This window comes from Macaca thibetana, chromosome 1 (genome assembly GCF_024542745.1).
Source record: "Macaca thibetana thibetana isolate TM-01 chromosome 1, ASM2454274v1, whole genome shotgun sequence".
Taxonomy (NCBI): domain Eukaryota; kingdom Metazoa; phylum Chordata; class Mammalia; order Primates; family Cercopithecidae; genus Macaca; species Macaca thibetana.
The window spans coordinates 92,024,102-92,046,484 of NC_065578.1; the positions used below are offsets into that span (position 1 = coordinate 92,024,102).

The 22,383-nt window shown below is 38.5% G+C and overlaps 1 protein-coding gene across 6 annotated transcripts in view; it reads right to left on the bottom strand.

The window, feature by feature from the left end:
- The window catches only part of EVI5 (ecotropic viral integration site 5), a 280,650-nt gene that overhangs the window by 142,422 nt on the left and 115,845 nt on the right, over nt 1-22,383 (bottom strand). For 4 of the 6 annotated variants that reach the window (XM_050806893.1, XM_050806899.1, XM_050806905.1 and 1 more), the window contains 4 exons: nt 16,064-16,124; nt 3,870-3,923; nt 1,341-1,373; nt 642-788 (listed from right to left, as the gene is read on the bottom strand). In XM_050806893.1, coding sequence (XP_050662850.1) covers nt 642-788; nt 1,341-1,373; nt 3,870-3,923; nt 16,064-16,124 — 295 coding nt within the window. The remainder of the gene's footprint in view (nt 1-641; nt 789-1,340; nt 1,374-3,869; nt 3,924-16,063; nt 16,125-22,383) is intronic. The other 2 variants (XM_050806909.1, XM_050806911.1) reach the window with 2 other exon arrangements.

Below are 22,383 nucleotides of genomic sequence, written 5' to 3' on the forward strand. Positions count from 1 at the left end.
ACATACCCTAGGTTGATTAAGATAATTAGAAACACACTCTAGGTTAATTAAGATAATTTTTAAAGGGTTAATCTTTTTCATCTTTGCAACTTCTCTCCCTCTGAAATAAAGGCATACACCTTAACCCATAATTCAATGTCTTGATGTAGGAAGTCTAAGCAACAGTATTTCGTAAGACACAAATTGCCACATTGCCGAAGCTTTAAATGAGATAACCACATATATTCTGCGTGTTGGGTAATATTTCATCTGCACAATGAACAAAAACTAGCTGAAGTTGGGATTTAAAAATTACTGTTAGCAAAATGACAGCTATTATGAAAACAGATTTCTAAAAACTTAAAAGCAATTCTGACATACACTGCTTATTTACCATTACTTAAAACACAGTGTAAGGAAAGAAAATATTACCTATTTCTAACAAAACTATGTAGACAGAAAAAAAATTAGAACAGGAGTCCTTAGGCCACAATAAGACCCCTAAATATCACAGAACATAAAAATGTATAATTTAAAAGTTCAATTAAAGTTGAAAACAAAGTTATTTAAAACAACAGCACAGAATCTGTGCTATGAGAAAAAAAAATGATTGAAAGGAAGGGGGATGAGAAAGGTGAGAAAAGCACTACCAGACTCCTTACCCATTGTTGTTGGTGCTGGAGCTTCCTGATGGTATTTTCAGCTTGCTCCAGCTTAGCACTGGCCTCATCACTCTGCTGTTTGATGGTGGCCAACTCCCGTTTTATGAGGTAGTTTTCCTCAGCCTCCTGGGCTCTTGTCACTTGTCCCTTAGGACATAATTTTTTTGTGTGTAAAGCAATTTAGGATAGATTCAAGAAAGACTGCCTTTGTGAGGTTTAGTTATTTACTTTGACATGTTAAAAAAAAAAGTCACCTCAGCGAATAGAACAGCCTAGGTAATCATTAGCTAGCAGCTTGTTATTGCTCCAGCAAATTTTGGGAAACTAAATGAAAATTTCACCTGACAAGAACAATTCTTCTTTCAGTCAGTAAAAATTTAATTCATGCAATATTACTGAGTTGTACATGCAGGACTAAAATTTTCAATGAATAGTAGTTAATTTCACAGAATCCACTTATTGCCACTTTGAAATAAATACTTAAAAAAATAAGGTTAGCTTTAAAACGTGCAAAAATAAAACAAGATAACACTTTGTTATAAAAAATTAAATTTATACCCACATACACCACCCAAAAAATTATTTCTAGAAAAACGCATGTAAAATTGCATGCATTAAAATATGAATTTTGAGGTTTAGGACTTTCCTTAGAAGTTAGAGAAGATGTTTAAAAGAACTAAAACAAAACAAAAACTATACCTGTATCAATCTATCTGCCAAGGAAGCACTTTCCTACAAAAGGAAAAATTCAGATAGAAATATAAGAGAAAGAAATAAAAGTGATAAAATTAGGAAAAAAGAAACAAATATATGCAAATTCCACCTACTTTTCACTGCTAATTGAAATGGACATTTATTAAATTTTAAAACCATTTTTTACTGAATGTGTTTTTATTTTTAAACCTTAAGAAAAATATACAAAAACAAGGATAGGTGGTTGAAAATCATGTGTTTCCTGAAGATACCAAACACAAAGTCCAAGCGGTTTTTCATTACCTGCAACAAGCACAGTTTTCTGTTTGTTTGTTTGTTTGTTTGTTTAATAGAGACAGGGTCTCACCCAAGCTAGAATGCAATGGTATGATCACATAGCTCATTGTAACCACCAACTCCTCGGCTCAAGGAGTTTATCCTTCTGCTTCAGCCTCCTCAGCAGCTAGGACTACAGGTGTGTGCCACCATGCCCAGCTAGTTTTAAAATTTTTTGTAGAGATACAGTCTAGCCATGTTACCCAGGCCAGTCTTGAACTCCTGGCCTTACGCAATCCTCCTGCCTCAGCCTCCCAAAGTGTGGGGATCATAGGCGTGAGCCACTGCACTCAGCCAAATATTTCTTCTTCTTCTTAATGTATTTACATCTTTTAGACTTAATCCATATTGTCAACCCACTTATATGAAAGGGAGAAGGAATTTGAGTAAGCAATTCCACTTAAAAAGTGTGACAGCAATTTGTACAACAGCAACTTTCAAAGAAACAAAGCAAGGAAAATATGACAAATAAAATTAATGAGCTAAACTTAAACGTTAGCAATAACTGAGAAAGTATACCTTTTTATTACAGAATTCAATTGATACATAGTATTTATAGAATTCTAAGTGCTAAGTGACACAACTGGGCCATCTAAGCCAATAAAAAAAGGAACTTAATTTTCTAGAAGCAAAATCCAAACTTAACATTTTCTTACAGCCTTGTTATCATTCCGAAGGTTCAATGAAATACTATAATGCTTTCCCGGTTTAAACGTCTTACTCCAAAGATTAAAAAAAAAAACAAAAACAAAAACACCAAGACGACGTGCATATTTGATTGTAAGCTAGATATTTAGTGGGAAAAAAGAGTATATAATTAAAACAACTTAAAAGCAAGCTCAATCTTCCTGTGGAGTCACCAAAAGTAGAATTATTCTCATAGCAACCCTAACATGATGACAGAAAAACAGGGAAACTATTTTTGACTTAATATGATGTATCTGCAATTATTATCCAACAAAGGCAGACATGTAATAAATATCCTGTCCTTATTATGCACTTCTATTTAATATGAAATCATCAAAACTTTTCAAACCAATGACAAATACTACAAAATATTCATATTTCCATTTATTTATTTCTTGAATATTTATCTGTAGATTTTCAGGGAAGATTTTAAGATCCTTGGCAATATGATGAGGGGTATGTTTAAATCTACTTAATCTCATCTCTAGTTAAAGAAAGAAAAAAGTGGTCAGGCACGGTGGCTCATGCTTGTAATCCCAGCACTTTGGGAGGCCAAGGCAGGCAGATCACAAGGTCAGGAGATCAAGACCATTCCTGGCCAACATGGTGAAACCCCGTCTCTACTAAAAATACAAAAATTAGCTAGGCGTGGTGGCGCACGCCTGTAATCCCAGCTACTTGGGAGGCTGAGGCAGGAGAATCGCTTGAACCTGGGAGGTGGAGCTTGCAGTGAGCCACGATTGAGCCACTGCACTCCAGCCTGGGCAACAAAGCGAGACTCTGTCTCAAAAAAATAAAATAAGAAAAAAGCACCAAAAGAGTGTGAATTCAGATGTCTTTCTTTTAATAAAACGAAATTCTTAAACCATACTTTTACTACTCAATTCATTCTTACAGCATCTGAAATGACTACAAAAGATTTTTCATCAGAAGCACAGTATGAAAAATAATGCAAAATTTCCATATTTGCCCAGTTATTCTGTATAAAACAGAAAATGTAACAAGTAGATACCAAAATAATTATAAGAACTAAAAGTTTATGCACAATTCCTTTGTGTTGAAAATCAATATAAGAGTGAATTTTTATGTAAGGAAGCAGTCAGTCACTTCAACTAAAAGCAATCCTAGGCCTTAAAGGAATCACCGCCACGTTCAATATGCTAGAAAGTCCAGGGCAACATTTGAAACTCATCTTTAAAATGCTATATTAGAATGGACTCCCAACTAAATTCTAAAAGAACATACTTTTTAGAAATTATGTGTAAAGAAAACAAATAGTATCAATATGTTACTCTTAATCTCAGTTAAAACTTGAATATTAAAGTTTAAGAACCACTACAACTGATCAATTTTTTATTAGTAACAAGTTATCTGGCTAAATAGTAAGGTAAGCAAGCTAAGCATTCAATACTACAACATAGGAGACATGTGCCAGAATTTTTGAGGATTTTTAATAAATATACAGAAAAAACACTAGGCATTCAACAGAAGCTTGCATAAGTAGTCACTTACTTTTTCTAATGTCTCGATGCGCTGTTTTAAAAGTCTATTTTCTGTGCGTAACCTCTGCCAAGAAAAAAAAATGTTTTATTTGCAAGCATTTTTGAGAGGAAAAAAAAGATTCCTAAATCACAGTCCTGAAAACGTACTACCTTTTATAAATAAGAAAGGAGTCTAAGGGATGATTACATTATCAAATGTCAAAGACTCAGAGTAAGAAATACACAGAAGGCAGGGCACCATGGTTCACGCCTGTAATCCCAGCTCTTTGGGAGGCCAAGGCGGGCAGATGGCTTGAGTTCAGGAGTTCCAGATGAGCCTGAGCAACATGGTGAAAGCTCGTCTCTGAAAACTACACACACACACACACACACACACACACACACACACTTTAGCCAGGAATGGTGGTGATGAGCCTGGGCAACAGGGTGAAACCTTGTCTTTATGAAACACACATACACACACGAACACACGCACACATGCACACACGCACATACACACACACACACACAATTTAGCCAGGAATGGTGGTGCAAGTCTGTCGTCCCAGCTACCTGGGAGGCTGAGGTGGGAGGCTGGGAGGTGGGGGCTGAGGTGGGGGGGCGGCGGAGGTTGTAGTGAGCCGAGATTGGACCACTGTACTCCAGCCTGGGTGATAGAGTGAAACCCTGTGTCCAAAAAAGGGACGGGAGGGGAGGGGAGGGGAGGGGAGGGGAGGAGAAGGGAGGGGAGGGGAGGGGAGGGGAGGAGAAGGGAGGGGAGGGGAGGGGAAGGGAGGGGAAGGGAGGGGAGGGGAGGGGAAGGGAGGGGAGGGGAGGGGAGGGGAGGGGAGGGGAGGGGAGGGGAGGGGAGGGGAGGGGTGGAGAAGGGAGGGGAGGGGAAGGGAGGGAAAGGGACGGGAGAAGGAAAGGAAAGGAAAAAGGAAAAGGAAAGGAAAGAGATAAAGAGAAATAAATACACCACGGCAAAGGAAATAATCATATTCATCATTCCAGCTGTGATTAAATTTAAAATACACCCTACAGTACATATAGAAATAAGCTGTTTCATTTCTATACTTACCATAATGACTCACAATCAAATATTTTCTTATGTGTTTTAACATCCTCATTAGAAAAGATTCTAACTTGCCTACCTCCAACAGAGCCTACCCATATAATCAATATTCAAATGTCAGTTGAATGAAGACACAGGAGATATAAAAAACGCACATTCATAGGCTAAACATCAAATTTTCCATTTAGGGCCTGGCTCAGTGGCTCACACCTGTAATCCACTTTGGGAGGCCAAAGGCAGGTGGATCACCTGAGCTTGAGTTCAAGACCAGCCTGGACAACATGGCAAAACCCTGTCTCTACAAAAAATATGAAAATTAGCTGGGCATAGGGGCATGTGCTTGTAGTCCTAGCTACTCAGGAGGCTCGGGTGAGGATGGCCTCAGCCCTGGAGGTGGAGGTTGCAGTGAGCCAGTATCACATTACAGCACTCCATCCTGGGCAACAGAGCAAGATCTTGTCTCAAATTTTTTAAAAAATGCCCATTTAGACTTCAACAGTCTCCATTTATAATATAGTATAGATGACGAGTTGCAAAATTCTGAAAATACAAATAATTTATTAATTTTTTCTGAGAAAACAGCTCCAATTACTAGCACTTTCTCATAGTTCAAAAAGTAAAACCAGATTTTTTAAAGAAACACTTTACCTAATTATTCAATGCCTGGTTCCCAAAAAGTTGTCTAATTACTGTCATCAAGTATTAAGTCCAAGTCACTCTACATTTTTAAAAAGTTATTTTTGCATATCCACCAATATAATTGCTTATTAATCCCCTTTAGAAGTTATCTTTTTCATTTTCAAATTCCTCAGATGTTGTCCCTTCATTCTGCCATCACTCAAATTTCAGTTTCAAGGTAATTGCTTTTTTTTTTTTTTTTGAGACAGAGTCTTGCTCTGTCACCCAGGCTGGAATGCAGTGGTGCGATCTCAGCTCACTGCAACCTCTGCCTCCCGGTTCAAGCGAATCTCCTGACTCAGTCTCCTGAGTAGCTGGAACTACAGGCGCATGCCACGATGCTCAGCTAATTTTTTGTATTTTTAGTACAGACGGGGTTTCACCGCATTAGCCAGGACGGTCTCGATCTCCTGACCTCGTGATCTGCCCGCCTCAGCCTCCCAAAATGCTGGGTTTACAGGCATGAGCCACTGCGCCCGGCCTCAAGGTAATCACTTACATTTTTGTACCAATTTGTTCCAGAACTCAATCAAGCCTTTTTCCAGCCCCACCTTCCTATAAATTTCTGCTGAAAAATGTCTGTCTCAGAAAATTCTTCCATCAATTCAACCTATTATTTTGCTAGTAAACGCTTAAATATGGTTTATTATAACATATAAAGTCTTAGGGCAGGGAAATGAGAGGCTCTATGAATTACTGCATCTTATTAAGTGGATCACAAATTGAAACAAATCTTAGAGTTATTACAAAGATACTTTGCAAATTAGATTCCCTGTTCTATTCACTACAATTCAGATGATCTGAAATGGACATTATGATATATAGGAAAGTTAATAACTAATCTCAGACAAAATAATAGCTTGAGAAGTAGAAAATGTTCTCATGGCTTGGCTCCTCCTACTGTGTGCAGCATAGTGGTCTACACAAATAAGCAATTATTAAATGCTGCTAAACTCTAGAGAGTCAAAGAAATAAATGGGATTCTCACCATGTTCTCAATCATACTACATCAACAAAAGGTAATGTTTTATCTCAAAAGACTCAGAAAACTAAGTTCCCACCAGACAACTGAGTGAACGAAGTTATGACAGAAATCATGCTAAAATAAAATTTAGAACTGAAAACACTCATCTGGATTTCCTTCCCCAACCCGCTTTAAGGCTTCTGAAATCTATTTCATTATAAATAAAAATCTAAATTGATTTTCTTCCACAGGCAACTAACCAAACGCTTAACACCATTTAAAAATAAATCACCACTTCCTCATTTGTATAATATTTACATCAGGAATTGATCAATAGAATAGACTTTTTCAGTTAATACAGACCATTTCAGGGTTTTTTTTTTTTAAGTGTTTTTTTTGTTTGTTTATTTTTTTTGAGACGGAGTCTCGCTCTGCCACCCAGGCTAGAGTGCAGTGGCATGATCTTGGCTCATTGCAAACTTCGCCTCCCGGGTTCACGCCATTCTCCTGCCTCAGCCTCCCGAGTAGCTGGGACTACAGATGCCCGCCACCACACCCGGCTGATTTTTTGAATTTTTAGTACAGACGGGGTTTCACCATGTTAGCCAGGGTGGTCTCGATCTTGTGATTCACCCGCCTCGGCCTCCCAAAGTGCTGGGATTACGGGCATGAGCCCTGTGCCTGGCCTCAGGGTTACTTTTAAGTTTCAAGTGTTACTGTATTTTTTTTTTAACCGAATATAACAGTATTTTGGTAATTATAGCTTTGCAATCTGTTTTAATACCTGGTAGAGCTAATATCCCCCATTCTTATATTTGTTTATTATTCCCAAACCTCAAATACTAGTATATTAAAGTAGTTAAGAGACTAGGTTTTGAAGTTAGGCAGATTTAAGTTCAAATTCTCATTCTACAATTAACACTTGTATATGACATTCAATGTTTTAGAATCTCCATTTCTTCATCCAGAAATCAGAGTAATAAAACCTATAGGGAAATGAAAAATTAAATGAGATAGCATAGCACCTAATATATGCCAAATACTCAATGATAAGCACTGCCCACAATATTTTTGAAGTTAGGCGTGAATATTGTTTTACTACTTTTGTCTATTTTTAAAATTATTCTTAAGTTTTTTATTGCTCTGGAATTTTACAAGGAATTAAATTTCACTGAATTTGAGGGCCAGGTACAATGGTTTACAGCTGTAATCCCAGAACTTTGGGAGGCCAAGGCAGGTGTATCACTTGAGGCCAGAAGTTCGAGACCAGCCTGGTCAACATGGTGAAACACTGTCTCTACTAAAAATACAAAAATCAGCCTGGCGTGGTGGCGCATGCCTGTAATCCCAGCTACTTAGGAGGCTGAGGCAGGAGAACCGCTTGAATCCGGGAGGTGAAGGTTGCAGTGAGCCAAGACCGTACCACTGCACTCCAGCCTGGGTGACAGAGCAAGGCTCTGTCTCAAAAAAAAAAAAAAAAAAAAAAAAAAAAAAAAAAAAAAAAAAAAAAAAAAAAAAAAAAAAACCACTGGGAAATTCATATCTTTATATAACATGGAGCTATTTTTGTCTATCTTTAGTTTTCTTTTTAAAATGTCTGTGTGTAAAGTTTTCCAGTGTTTGTTAGGTCCTGTTCTATTTTTCATTTAGGTTACTCCTGGATATACTTTTATTTTTATTTCAAATGGAACTTCTTCTTCCAGGATATTTTTGAACTGTTTATTGATAATACATAGAAAAGTTAATAACTAAAATCTACCACCTGATTGATTCTCAATAATTCTTCAATATCTTCCTCACATTTTCTAGAATAGAGTGCTTCCTAAACTTTAAAGTGAAAACCACAAAGAGGAAGATACCTAGATACAGCTACATAAAAATGTTTGTCTTGTACACTGAAAAAGAAAATAGAGACAATATTTTGACCTACCAAATTAGAAAAAAAGAGGACTAAAAGTGAGAGTAAGAATGAAATACTTAGTGTTGGCAAAGTAGTCATGAAATGGAAACTTGTTGCTAAGACAAACATACCGTGGACACATTCTTTAGGAAATTCATATACTACACAGTAAAAGTCTTTAAAGTGCTAATATCCTATAACTTATTAATTCTACTTTTTACAACTGGCTATGGAAATAATAATAAGAGACAAAAAACCTTGTTATATACAAAGATGTTAGCCATTAGCATTAAATAATGAAAAACTAAAAGCAACCTTAATATCCTGAAATAGGATAATCTCGTTTCAAATAACCCACTCTTCAATCACCATTTCCTATTCTTTCCAGCTTACTCAGTTTACAAAGTAACCCAACCCCAACAATTGTTTTCACTGAGACAATCTAGTGATCCCAACAACTTTTCACTGTCCCTCAATCTTTGATGTTCTCTCTTCCTTCTTGACAAAGTTTAATTTGCAATCATTATACACCTCCCTTGCTTTTAAGCCCCCTTGCCCTTCTCTCCCTTTGTAGTATACCTGCCTGGAAAAAACACTACTCTGGATCAACTCTCGACAGTTTTGAGCCTATACCTATGCCAGTAAATATGACCCAAGAAAAACAAAACCATGATGTTTATTTAAATTACTGATCAGTAAATTCAAAATGGTTCTTAGCAATAATAATGTCCTTCTATCCCCCTAAATCACTATTTCACACCTATTCCTCTCTCTTCAAACCAGCAACTCTCCAATCCATTGTCTCTCAGTTGATAATTTTGCCTATGACTTCACTGAAAAAAACTGAGGCAATTAGAAGAGAATTTCACAAGCTCCCAAAACCACATCCTATATCTTAACTGCATTTTTGTCCATATATTTTGATTTCCTGTTACTGTGGATTAACTATTCATGCTAGCATACTAAGTAACATCTCCTAGCTTTGCACTAAATTCCATATCCTCCTGACTCCAGTGATTATCCCCCATTCATAATGATCAATTTTTCCTACTTGATTATCACCGTAAAAGCATGTAGTTATTTCTCCTATCTTAAAAAAAAAAAAATAGAAAACAGAAACAAAAAATTCAACATAATTACCCTCTCTAGCTACTGTCCCATTTCTTTCATCCTTATAGCAAATTCCTTGAAAAATACCTCTAATTTTTCTACTTCTATTCCAATTAGGTTTTAGTACCTACCATTCTGCTCCACTTGTTTCTAGGATAAATTATAATCATGCTGAAAAATGCAATGGCTGTTTCTCTATCCTCATTTCGCAAAAACTATCTTCGGTATTTGACATGGTAAATCCTTCTCTCTTTCTCACTGTCCCTTGGCTTCTAGGAACTATACCTACCTGGTTTTCTCCTACTTTGCTACTTTCTACTTGTCTTCCTCATCTTTAAATGCTGGTTTATTCTCAGGCTCAATTCTTGAACTCTTCTCTATTTTATCTACACTCATTTCCCAAATAATCTCACCCATTCTCATGGCTTTCAATACCATGAATAACTGCCAATAACTGCCAAATTTATATTTTGAGCTTTGCTTCTCGTAATTTCAGATCTGAATATTTAAGAAGCTAACTGGACATCTCCTAGGCATCTCATTCCCAAAATATCCAAAATTGGGCTCCTGGTATCCCCACTAAACTAAATCCTCCTGTAGTCTTTCCCATCTCAGGTAACAGGAACACCATTTATCTACCTGCTTAGACCACAAGGCTCGATTCCTCCTCCTCACACATCTCTACATTCTAGCTGTCCACTTTATATTTAAAATCTATTCAGAATCCAATTACTTCTTACCTCAGTCCAAGCCACCACCATCTTTTTTTTTTTTTTTTTTTTTTTTTTTTTAAGACAGGGTCTCACTCTGTCATGCAGGAAGGAATGCAGTGGCATGATCACAGCTCACTGCAGCCTCAGCTTCCCAGGTTCTAGTGATCCTCCTGCCTCCACCTCCTGAGTAGCTAGGACTACAGGCGTGCACCACCACACCTGGCTAATTTGAAAAAAAAATTTTGTAGAGACAGGGGCCCACTATGTTGCCCAGGCTGGTCTTGAACTCCTGAGCTCAAGGAATCGCCCACCTTGGCCTCCCTAAGTGCTGGGATTACAAGCATAAGCCACCCTGATGGTAGGCACGCCTGGCCCACCATCATCTTTTGTCTGTATTACCACATCAGCCTTCATCAGAACTGCTCTCAACCCCTGCAATTTACTCTCAACACAGCAACCAGAAGGATCAACTGAACTTAAATCACATTTTGTCCTTCTCTACTGAAAACTGCCATCCAACCAGAGTAAAAGTCAAACTCCTTACCACTGTCGACAACACCTTACATTGTCTACAACCTGCTCCATCTTACTTCCTACCACTTTTCTCATCATTCATGCTGTCCCATCCACAATGCCACTTTACTGTTCGTCACCAGGCACACTCCTGAATAGGTTCTGCCCTTCTTCCAGATAGTCACATATCTAGCCCCATCACTTCCTTCAGGTCTTTTTTCAAAAATCACCTGGTTAACTTCTCTAAATTTTCTACCCAAACACTATCGTTTTACATTCCCCCTCCCTGAGGTTATTTTTTCTCCTTAACACTTAATCATCATCCGAAATACTGTACATTTGACTTTTCTGTTGTTTTTTCCATATTAAAATATAACCTCCATGAGGACAGAACATGGTCTACTTCATAGCCACATTTCAAGTGCCTAGAACAGTGCTTGGGCATCTAGTAGGCACTATAAATTATCTGTTAAATGAAGTGTTATTGAATAAATCAGGTTAGCATACCTCCCTTGGATATTATTACATAGCCATTAGTTTTTTAATGAAAAGTTTGATATGCCAGAGAAAAATGGGCATCCAAATCTTACATCACAAATACATCAAAGTCTCTCTGGGAAAGCAGCAGTAGCACCATGTATATACTGAAGACTACACATGGGCCTTAGAATAACACCAATCAGACTTCAAATCCTTGACTCTGTTTCCTCGCAGTGTGACCACTGGCATATTATTTGAGCTTTCTGAAGCCTAATTTCTTCACAGGTAGGGATAAGAACCCTTTAATAATTCTGTTCTAAGAATAAGGGAAAATAATGCATGTAAGTGACCCATCATATATTAAGGGCTAAGTAAGCTTCATTTCTAATACTTCACATTGATTGTCAAAATGTAATTCCTGGGCAACTTAGATAATACTTCTCTTTTTTTTTTTTTCTTTTCTTTTTCATTTTTATGCCAGGCAGTGAATATGTGAGCACTTTTATATTATTTTCTAGCTTTCAGCATATCTGAAATGTACCATAGTTTTTAAACAAGAAAAATACTTAACTTTTGACTAAAAACCGGCCAGAATTTCTCATACTTCCCTTTATATGGCTTTAGATCTCTGCATCCCGAAGCACAAATTTAAACATAAAAATTAGATTATCTGTTCGTATGTCTATCTGAATCAAAGTTTTTTTCCTTTTTAAAGATTTGCGGGTTATCCTAATATAAGTTAGAATTTTATTTTTATAATGTTTTTCTTTTTTAAAATTGAGATGGGTCTTGCTATGTTGTCCAGGCTGGTCTCAAACTCCTGGGCTCAAGTGATCCGCCTGCCTCGGCCTCCCAAAGTGCTAGGATTACAGGTGTGAGCCACCGTGCCTGGCCAAACTAGAATTTTAATACTTCTTACCTCTTCCCCATCAGGCAGAACATCAATAGACTGGAAGAAGATACTGATAAAGATGCTTCTATTAACAAAAAATTTCACACAGCAAAATTTAAGCTTTTCCATATGAAGACATTATTATCAAAATCTTCCTATAACACTTTTAGGGAAGAGGTGAAAAAAATATTTAAAAGTCGCGTCTTAACCAGGAGGCTCACTGACAGATATGGTTCTTAGAATAGAAGGTCATCACCCCAAAGGTCTTATAATTAAATTAAAGTAAAAACAATAGAGACCTTATAAACACATTTCACAACACCAAAGGCTGATTTTATACTTCTATATCAAAACATCAAACAATTTGATGATCATACCAATGGCCTGTAAAAATAATGGCACAAAACTATCTTCCCATGGACTTTTAAAAAGAACCAAAGCAAAAAAGTACTAGTTTACAACTAGAACCCATTCTCTTGTAAAAGAGACTTTTGTGGGAGGGAGGGAGTGTGCACAAGGAGTAGCATTTCCCATTTTACAGCAAGGCTCAATTAATATTATATCTGGTTAATGAATTGTAAATAAGGTGGTCATCTGATCATGATTAGAATGAGTTGTCAGGGTCTAAGCAAAAAAATCAGACACCCTGGAACCAACCCAAATGCCCATCAATGATAGACTGGATAAAGAAAATGTGGCACATATACACCATGGAATACTATGTAGCCATAAAAAAAGGATGAGTTCATGTCCTTTGCAGGGACATGGATGAAGCTGGAAACCATCATTCTCAGCAAACTAACACAGGAACAGAAAACGAAACACCACATGTTCTCGCTCATAAGTGGGAGTTGAACAATGAGAACACATGAACACAGGGGAGGGGAACATCACACACTGGGGCCTGTCAGGGGGTGGAGGGCTAGGGGAGGGATAGCATTAGGAGAAACACCTAACGTAGATGACACGTTAATGGGTGCAGCAAACCACCATGGCACGTGTATACCTATGTAACAAAACTGCATGTTCTGCACATGTATCCCAGAACTTAAAGTATAATTAAAAAAAAAAAAAAAAAGTATTCAGTTGAAAAAAAAAATCAGACACCCCTAAATATGAAGTTTAAAAAACTACAGTCATTCAAAAGTTGTTTTGGTTTTTATATTTTGTGGAATTGGGGAGTGAAGAAACAGATGAAAATGGTGTAAGAAAGAATTACATGGAAACAATATTATACAAAGAGAACAGACTACCTTTGAGATCAGCACTTTATTTACCTGATGTGTTCCATTAACTTTCTAAACTCTTTTTCCCAGATTCTTCTCTATAGACAATTTTATGCCAACTGCCTGAGGCATATGGAGCTAGATTCAAAAGCATTTCTTTAGGAATATGAACTATAACTTTCCCCAAAAAACAAAGTATAGAAAATACTGCAAATGGCTGGGCGTGGTAGCTCATGCCTGTAATCCCAGTGCTTTGGGAGGCCAAGGCAGGCGGATTGCCTGAGTTCAGGAGTTCGAGACATGGTGAAACCCTGTCTCTACCAAAAATACAAAAAATTAGCTGGGCATGGTGGCATGCACCTGTAGTCCCAGCTACTTAGAAGGCTGAGGTGGGAGGATCGCTTGAACGTGGGATGTCAAGGCTGCAAATGAGCCAAGATTGTGCCACTGCACTCCAGCTTGAGTAACATAGGGAAGGGGAGGGGAGGGGAGGGGAGGGGGTGGGGAGGAGTGAAGGGGAGGGGAGAGGAGAGGAAAGGAAAGGAGAAAAAAGAAAAGTAAAGACTGCAGGTATAGGTGAAAGTCTGCTAAAAATCTGTTTTCTGAAAATGCCTTTTGGTATTCATACATTCATGTACTTAATTTTATAAGAAACCCCTTCAAGAGTAAGGATTGTCCACAGAACTGTGATTTTTTTTTCAATAACATAGTGTGATGAAATGAACAGGATGGCTTCCCCATCCTCAGATTCTTGATTTGCAGTTCCGAATATCTGTAGTACGTGAAAACCCATACTCTCTCCTCAGTCATCATGATGACATACTTTTTACTTTCAGTAAAAGTACCCTTATTCATGGTACCTAAAAGAAAAGCAAATAGGGCCAGGCGCGGTGGCTCACGCCTGTAATCCCAGCACTTCGGGAGGCCAAGGCGGGTGGATCACAAGGTCAGGAGATCAAGACCATCCTGGCTAACCCGGCGAAACCCTGTCTCTACTAAAAATACAAAAAATTAGCCAGGCGTGGTGGCGGGCACCTGTAGTCCCAGCTACGCGGGAGGCTGAGGCAGAAGAACGGCATGAACCCAGGAGGTGGAGCTTGCAGTGAGCGGAGATCGCGCCACTGCACTCCAGCCTGGGAGACAGCGCAAGACTTCATCTCATAAAAAAAAAGAAAAAGAAAAAAAGAAAAGCAAATAGTAGAGCAGCAGTTGGGTGACAGAATAAAAAAAAAAAAAAAAAAAAAGAAGGGAAAAACATCCACATGGGTCTTTTCTCTCTATATTAAAAATGTGGATGTATCTATATCCATTTGATAAGGTTTGGTGATAGAAATGGGAATAGAACCTCTAGAAATGGGAGGACAGAGTTGGTAAGAGACAGTTAACATAAGAAAACTGGAGAGACTGTCTCCTAGAGGCTTTTGAGTAGGACCAAGGAAGGAGAGAGTGTTAGTTTAACAGAACCCATTCCCTTGTAAAAGGAGAAAAATAAGGTGGTCATATAATGTCTTGCCAGGTCCAAGTCAAAAATCAGACACATTCAAACATGAAGTTTAAAAAGGGAGGAGAAGGCCGGGCGCGGTGGCTCAAGCCTGTAATCCTAGCACTTTGGGAGGCCCAGACGGGCTGATCATGAGGTCAGGAGATCGAGACCATCCTGGCTAACACGGTGAAACCCCGTCTCTACTAAAAAATACAAAAACTAGCCGGGCGAGGTGGCAGGCGCCTGTAGTCCCAGCTACTCGGGAGGCTGAGGCAGGAGAATGGCGTAAATCCGGGAGGTGGAGCTTGCAGTGAGCTGAGATCCGGCCACTGCACTCCAGCCTGGGCGACAGAGCAAGACTCTGTCTCAAAAAAAAAAAAAAAAAGGGGGAGGAGGGAGTCACTCCATTAAAATTATTTTACTTTTAACCCTTTTCTCCAGGGGCTTGGGGGGTGGAAGAGAATAAAGAGATTAGAAATTGAATTGGCCAATCACTAAGCTCTTTGACTCATGCTTCCACTTATCATCCCCATCCTACAATATCAGCATAAAAGGCAACACAATTTTTCTCAAGTCCCAGCTCCAAGAGTGCCACAGACCCTCAACTCAAGAATTCCTTGGTTTATGGGGGCAGGAGGGAACAAATTCTATATTTTTAGGGTACATATAGGGTATTCACATGCCCTTTGAATTGAAAATCTCCTTGATTTTCTGGAGAGAAGTAGTTCAAAAGTATAACCCTTGCTTAGAGAAGAAAAAGTCAAATCAGTCAAAGCTTCTGTAGCCCCAGAGCAACCACAATTAGTTCTAGTGTAATATGTGCTCTATTTAATGTTTGCCTAAGATTATACTCTTGTTTGGTCTCAGCATAGAAAGTGTTATTACAGATTGTCTTCTCTGCAACTTTAAAAAACATGCTTAAATGGAATGATAATTATCTTCTCCATGGAAGTGTTTTCTCCTGATGAGCCACCAACAAATCTAGAAAAAGGGAAAAGCTTGCTCTCCTTCACACTGGAATGAAAGCCACTTCAGTCGCATTATTCTACTTTTTTGAAATGTCTATTTTTAACTATAATCTAGTAGGATGGTAAACACATTTATGAATATAAGAAGTATAAACTTTAAACATCTACTGTCTAATAATTGATTTCAATCAATCAGTACTTTAAAAAGCCCCAAAATGCTTACTTTAATTTCAACTTGCTCTTCCATTTCTTTTGTTTTTATTGTAGTGTATTCCTTTTCAAGCCTAAGAAAGGAAAAAAAAAAAAGAGTTAAAGGTAATGTTTTCATTCAAAAGTAGTTATTAAATTACAAAATTTAAAAATACATATGAACATAAAATACAATTTATTTAGTTTCCTCTAGCTTGTAACTTGGAGATATTTGATGTGAGAATAATCATGTAGCTTCATGAGTTCTTATTAAAAACTCACTTTACAAGTGACAAAAATAAAAATCACACAAAAAGAAAATTTAGAAAGTGAAATGTATAAATCACAAAATACAACTGAGTTTACGATTCTATTCAGCTCTAAACTTACAAATGAAGCATCTATTCTTTTTCCTCAAATTAAAACACACCTGTAGGTTCAACTGGCTCTTAACTTAAAAATCCTGGTACCAACATGGACTTTTTTTTTTGTTTTTTTTTTGAGACGGAGTCTCCCTCTGTCTCCCAGGCTTGCGTGCAGTGGCCGGATCTTGGCTCACTGCAAGTTCCACCTCCCGGGTTTACGCCATTCTCCTGCCTCAGCCTCCCGAGTAACTGGGACTACAGGCGCCTGACACCTCGTCCGGCTAGTTTTTTTGTATTTTTTTAGTAGAGACGGGGTTTCACCGTGTTAGCCAGGATGGTCTCGATCTGACCTCGTGATCTGCCTGTCTCGGCCTCCCAAAATGACTTTAAAAATTTTAATGAGGGAAAGAGGACAACTCTTCCTTACAGAAGAATTTCATAATAGACATAGAAGGAATAAGGTAAAGATAAAAATCACCTTTAGAATTCCACAGTAATAACCACTGCGGGAGGAAACACTAATGGATGCTAAAGTTAGTGGGTGCAAGTTTTAAGCATAGTCTCAAATTATTACTCCTAAAATATTTCGTGTTAAAGGAAAATACTAAATTTATAGTACAGAATCCTAGCAGACTGCACCTGAACTGATTAAGGTTACCATCACCAGTAATACATACTGACATCATGCATCCCTGTTAAGATGTACTGAGTTAAGTGAATTAACACAAGAACAGAAAACCAAAACCCATGTTCTCCCTCACAACTAGGAGCTAAACACTGGGTACTCAGGGACATGAAGATAGGAACAACAGACACTGAGGACTAATAGAAGGGGAAGGGAGGGAGGAGGACAAGGGCTGAAAAACTAACCGTTGGGTACTATGCTTGCTATCTGGGTGATGGGATCATTCATATATCAAACCTCAGCATCATGCAATATGCCCATGAAATAAATATGTGCATGTACCCCCGAATTTAAAATAAAGGTCAAAATTATTTAAAAATAAAAATAATTTAAAACATGACACTGGGCACAGTGGATCATGCCTCTAATCCCAGCACTTTGGGGGGCCCAAGTGGGCCAACTGCTTGAGGCCTGGAGTTCAAGACCAGCCTGGGCAACATGGTGAAACCCAGTCTCTACAAAAAATACAAAAATTAGCCAGGTGCAGTGGGTGCATGCCTGTAGTTGCAGGTACTCAGAGGCTGAGGTGGGAGGATTGCTTGAGCCGGGGAGGTCAAGGTTGCAGTGAGCAGTGATCAAGCCACTGCACTCCAGCCTAGGAAACAGAGCGGGACCCTTCCCCCCAATCCCCCAAAAGTGATAAACCATTAAAAAAAAAAAAAGATGTACTGAAAAGGGCATATCACCTCTGTGATCTGTCACTGATTGGAGGAGAGTAAGCATGATATGCAATTCTACTGTAAGTCTAAAATTACCTTTATAAAAATGTATAGGCCACACAAAAATTAGTACCACCAAATTTTTTTATCTTGCTCTTGACAAAAAATATTAATACCAAGTTTACTTCAAATGTAAACCAGACTAGGCTCCAAATAACTTATAGCTGCTTTCAAAAATAAAATTCTCCCTCAAAGGACAGAAATCTATTACTTATCTCATTTAGCTCACAACAACTTTTTAATATAAGTTGTTATATCCACTCTGAGGTTTAGAAAGCTTGAGAAACTTCTGTATGGTCACAGCTTTGACTGCTACATTACTCTGTCTCTCACTAAAGTGTATCTTAAAACAGGGGTCCGCAACCCTTGGGCAGTGGACCAATACCAGTCTGTGGCCTGTTAGGAACTGGGTCACACAGCAGTAGGTGGACGGCAGGCAAGTGAACATCACTGCCTGAGCTCCGCCTCCTGTCAGATCAGTGGCAGCATTAGATTCTCATAGGAGTGCAAACCCTATTGTGAATTGTGCATGCTGGGGATCTAGGTTGTGCGCTCCTTATGAGAATCTCATGGCTGATGATCTGACGTGAGGTGGAACAGTTTCAACCTGAAGCCATACCTGCAGCCTCTATAAGTGGATAAATGGTTTTCCATGAAAGCAGTCCCTAGTGCCAAAAAGGCTGGAGACCACTGTCTTAAAAGACTGTAAGATAGCTGAAAGAATTTATTAAAGACTCCAAAGAGCTGCAAAACATTTTGAACAGCTGCACTATTAAGTTTATAGCCTTCACAAATGACTACTCTGAAGTAGTTATCATGACGCATTATGTAAAAACATCACTCATTTACACACCTAAAAATAAACCCTACTTATTTCACTCCACTGATAGTGTTTTTAATAAACTTAATTTTTTAAAAAAAGTATTGTTTACAAAATGACGTGAAGATAGTACAGATATTCCATGTATCCCATCCCAGTTTCCCCTATTATTAATATGTTACAGTAGTATAGTACATTCCAGCCCAGGCGACAGAGCGAGACTCCGTCTCAAAAAAAAAAAAAATAACGAACCAATATTAACATATTGCTGTTACCTAAAGCCCATGACAGTTTTGAGGAGAACCTTGACAGTTTTGAGGAATACTGGTCAGGTATTTTGTAGTTATCATTATGTGATCTTCAAATGGGACCATTATGTCCTTCAAATGGGATTTGTCTCATGTTTTTCTCATGATTATACTGGGGTTATTGGGTTTTCAGGAGGAAGACCACAGAAGCAAATGCCATTTTCATTACCTCATACTAAGGGTACAAACTATCAACAGAACATCACTACTGATGTTGACCTTGATCACCTGGCTGAAGCAGTACATACCAGGTTTCTCCAGTGTAAAGTTATTTGTTCCCCCTTCACTGACAGTGCTTTTAGACCCGCATTATAGTTTGTCTAAATCACTAGAAAATACTCATAATTGTTCTTTCTATGGCCAGTTTCATAACTCAATGTTTTCTATTCACTATTAACAGAGGGATCTTCTCTTAAAATGTTGATTTGGATCATGCCACACCCAGAGTGTCCATGGTTACTCATTACCTTCAGACTAAATTTCAAACGCTTACAAAAAAGTAATCAAAGCTCTCTGGAGAAATAGCTCATTACTGCGCAGGAGCCAAGCAGGTATAAGTGGAACCTGGAACATTTTGTTGCCCTAAAGAAATGAAATTCCCAAAGAATAACGGGAAAAATATCCAAAGAACAATGCACCCAGCTTGCAAGGGTTCCCACTGGACAAAGCAGGGACAATTTAATAGTAATGGATTATAGCTCACTGAATAAAATAATTCATGAATTCACACTGATGTAAATAAATGAATAAATAAATGAGGGTGAAGGGAAAGCTCTTCCTTACAGTAGAATGCTGATTAATAAATGAAGAACGAGGGAGTGTAGGAAAATCATAAATGGATATAAAACTGGTAATGGTAAAGTTTGGTAAAGAAAGAGGTTACTACGGCCAGGCGCAGTGGCTCACGCCTGTAATCCCAGCACTTTTGGAGGCGAAGCGGGCGGATCATGAGGTCAGGAGATCGAGACCATCCTGGCTAATACGGTGAAACCCCATCTCTACTAAAGATACAAAACATCAGCCGGGCGTGGTGGTGGGCGCCTGTAGTCCCAGCTACTCGGGAGGCTGAGGCAGGAGAATGGTGTGAACCTGGGAGGTAGAGCTTGCAGTGAGCCGAGATCGCGCTGCTGCACTTCAGCCTGGGCGACAGAGCGAGACTCCGTCTCAAAAAATTTAAAAAAAAAAAAAAGAAAGAGGTTACTACATAATCTCAAAGTAGCCTGCCACAAATTACCTATTACAAAAGGGGAAATAACTTTACAGTAGTAAAATCTGGCAGACATCACCTTAATCAAGTGACCAAAGCTAACATTACCAGTTTTGAGAGAAAGCAATATCATATATATCATATGGTGAACCGAGAAGATATAATATCAGGGGTATACCTGCCAAAAATGCACAACCTGAATCTAATCCTGGGGAAATTCCAGAAAAACTCAAACTTCGAGATTTTCTACAAAATAATTGGCCTGTACATTCTTTAAATATATCAGAAACACAAAGACTGAGGAAATGTGTCAGATTAAAGAAAACCAAATAGGTATTAACACCTAAATCCTACACATGATCCTAGAACGGACCCTGGATGGAGGGGTGGGGAGATAGTTATACAGCATATTATTGTAACTGGTGATAAAATCTGAACATACACTGTGGATTAGATAATAATATTGTAACTATTAGGTTGGTCGAAAAGTAACTGTGGTTTTTGCCATTGAAAGTAATGCAAAAATTGCAATTACTTTTGCACCAACCTAATATAATTTCCTTGTTTTGATTAACTACTGGGCTTGTGTTAAAGGAGAGAAAAGTAGTTGTTCATAGGAAGTACACATTCAAGTATTCATGGATAAAAGGCACAATATCTAAATTTACTCTCAAATGGACCTCCCCCAAAATGGGAATGGATTTTACATACACACACACACACACACACACTACATTTACATACGCATATGGAGGAGAGAGGATACTAAAGCAAATGGGATGAAATGTAAATAATTGCTGAGTCTTGGTAAAGAGTATATCAGACCCCTGGTACTATATTTGTAACTTTTTTATAAGTTTAAAAGTAAACCAACATAAAAATTCACCAAAAAAAGTCAAAGGCTAAGACTCAACTCTTACAACTTTTATGTAGTAAAGGAACCTCTGAGCCTTTGTACTTATTACCGTTCTTCTCAAAATGCCCTCCTTCTCTTCACCTGGCCAACCTTTATTACAGCAGAGAGTAAAATTTTTAACACCAGATCATGTCACTTTTCTCAAAATCCTCTACTGGCTTCCCTTCAGATGTGGAAAAAGTCTGGCCCACGAGGAGGACAATAACCAACAAAACGTTTGACAGTAACGAAAACGTGCTAGATCTGTATTGTCCAACAGAGTAGCCATTAGCCATATGTGACTAATTAGCACTTGAAATATAACTGATGAAATAAATTTTTAATCATATTTAGACTAAATAGCCACATGTGGGTAATGGCTACCACAGTAGATGGCACAGCTTTAAATACCCCAGCCCCCTACCATGTTTCTGACCTCACTGCTCACCACACTCCTATTTGCCTACGCTACTCCAGTCCCATCGGTTTTCTTCCTTTTCGTTTTTTGCAGAGATGGGGTTTTACTATGTTGCCCAGGCTGGTCTCAAACTCCTGGGCTCAATGGATCCTCCCACCTCAGCCTCTCAAAGTGCTGGGATTATAGGTGTGAGCCACTGTGCCCAGCCTCTCACCAGTTTTCTATCCCTTGAATGTATCAATCACATTCTTGCCTCAGTCTTTACATCTACTGTTATCTTACTGTAGGATATACTTCCCCCAGATAATCCCATGACTCCCACTCTTACTTCCCTCTGGTGTCGGCTCAAATAGTACCTTATCAGCCTGTGAGCCCTATCTCTGCATGCCCTGGTCTAAAAGAGTGCCCATCTCTCCATGTCCTTTATCTGGCTTTATTTTCTTCATGGCACTTTCACTGATGGATGTTATGCTGTATATCGTTCTATGTCAGTCTTCTGTATTTCAGTAAGTTCCATATCAGCAGGGATTTTCTGTTGCAGTCATAATTTAACCCTAGCAATTAGAAACAAAGGTCTTCAGCCAGTCATGGTGGCTCATGCCTGTAATCCCAGTACTTTCAGAGGCCGAGGCGGGTGGATCACCCGAGGTCAGGAATTTGAGACCAGCCTGGCCAACATAGTGAAACCCAGTCTGTACTAAAAATACAAAAAAAAAAAAAAAAAATTAGCTGGACATGGTGGCATGAGCCTGTAGTCCCAGCTACTCAGGAGGCTGAGGTTTGAACCTTGGAGGCGGAGGTTGCAATGAGCCGAGATTGCACCGTTGCACGCCAGCCTGAGGGACAGAGCAAGACTCCGACTCAAAAAAAAGAAAAAGAAAGAAACCAAGGTCTCCAAAATTGTACTCAGGTATTATCTCCTTCAGAGAACTACCTG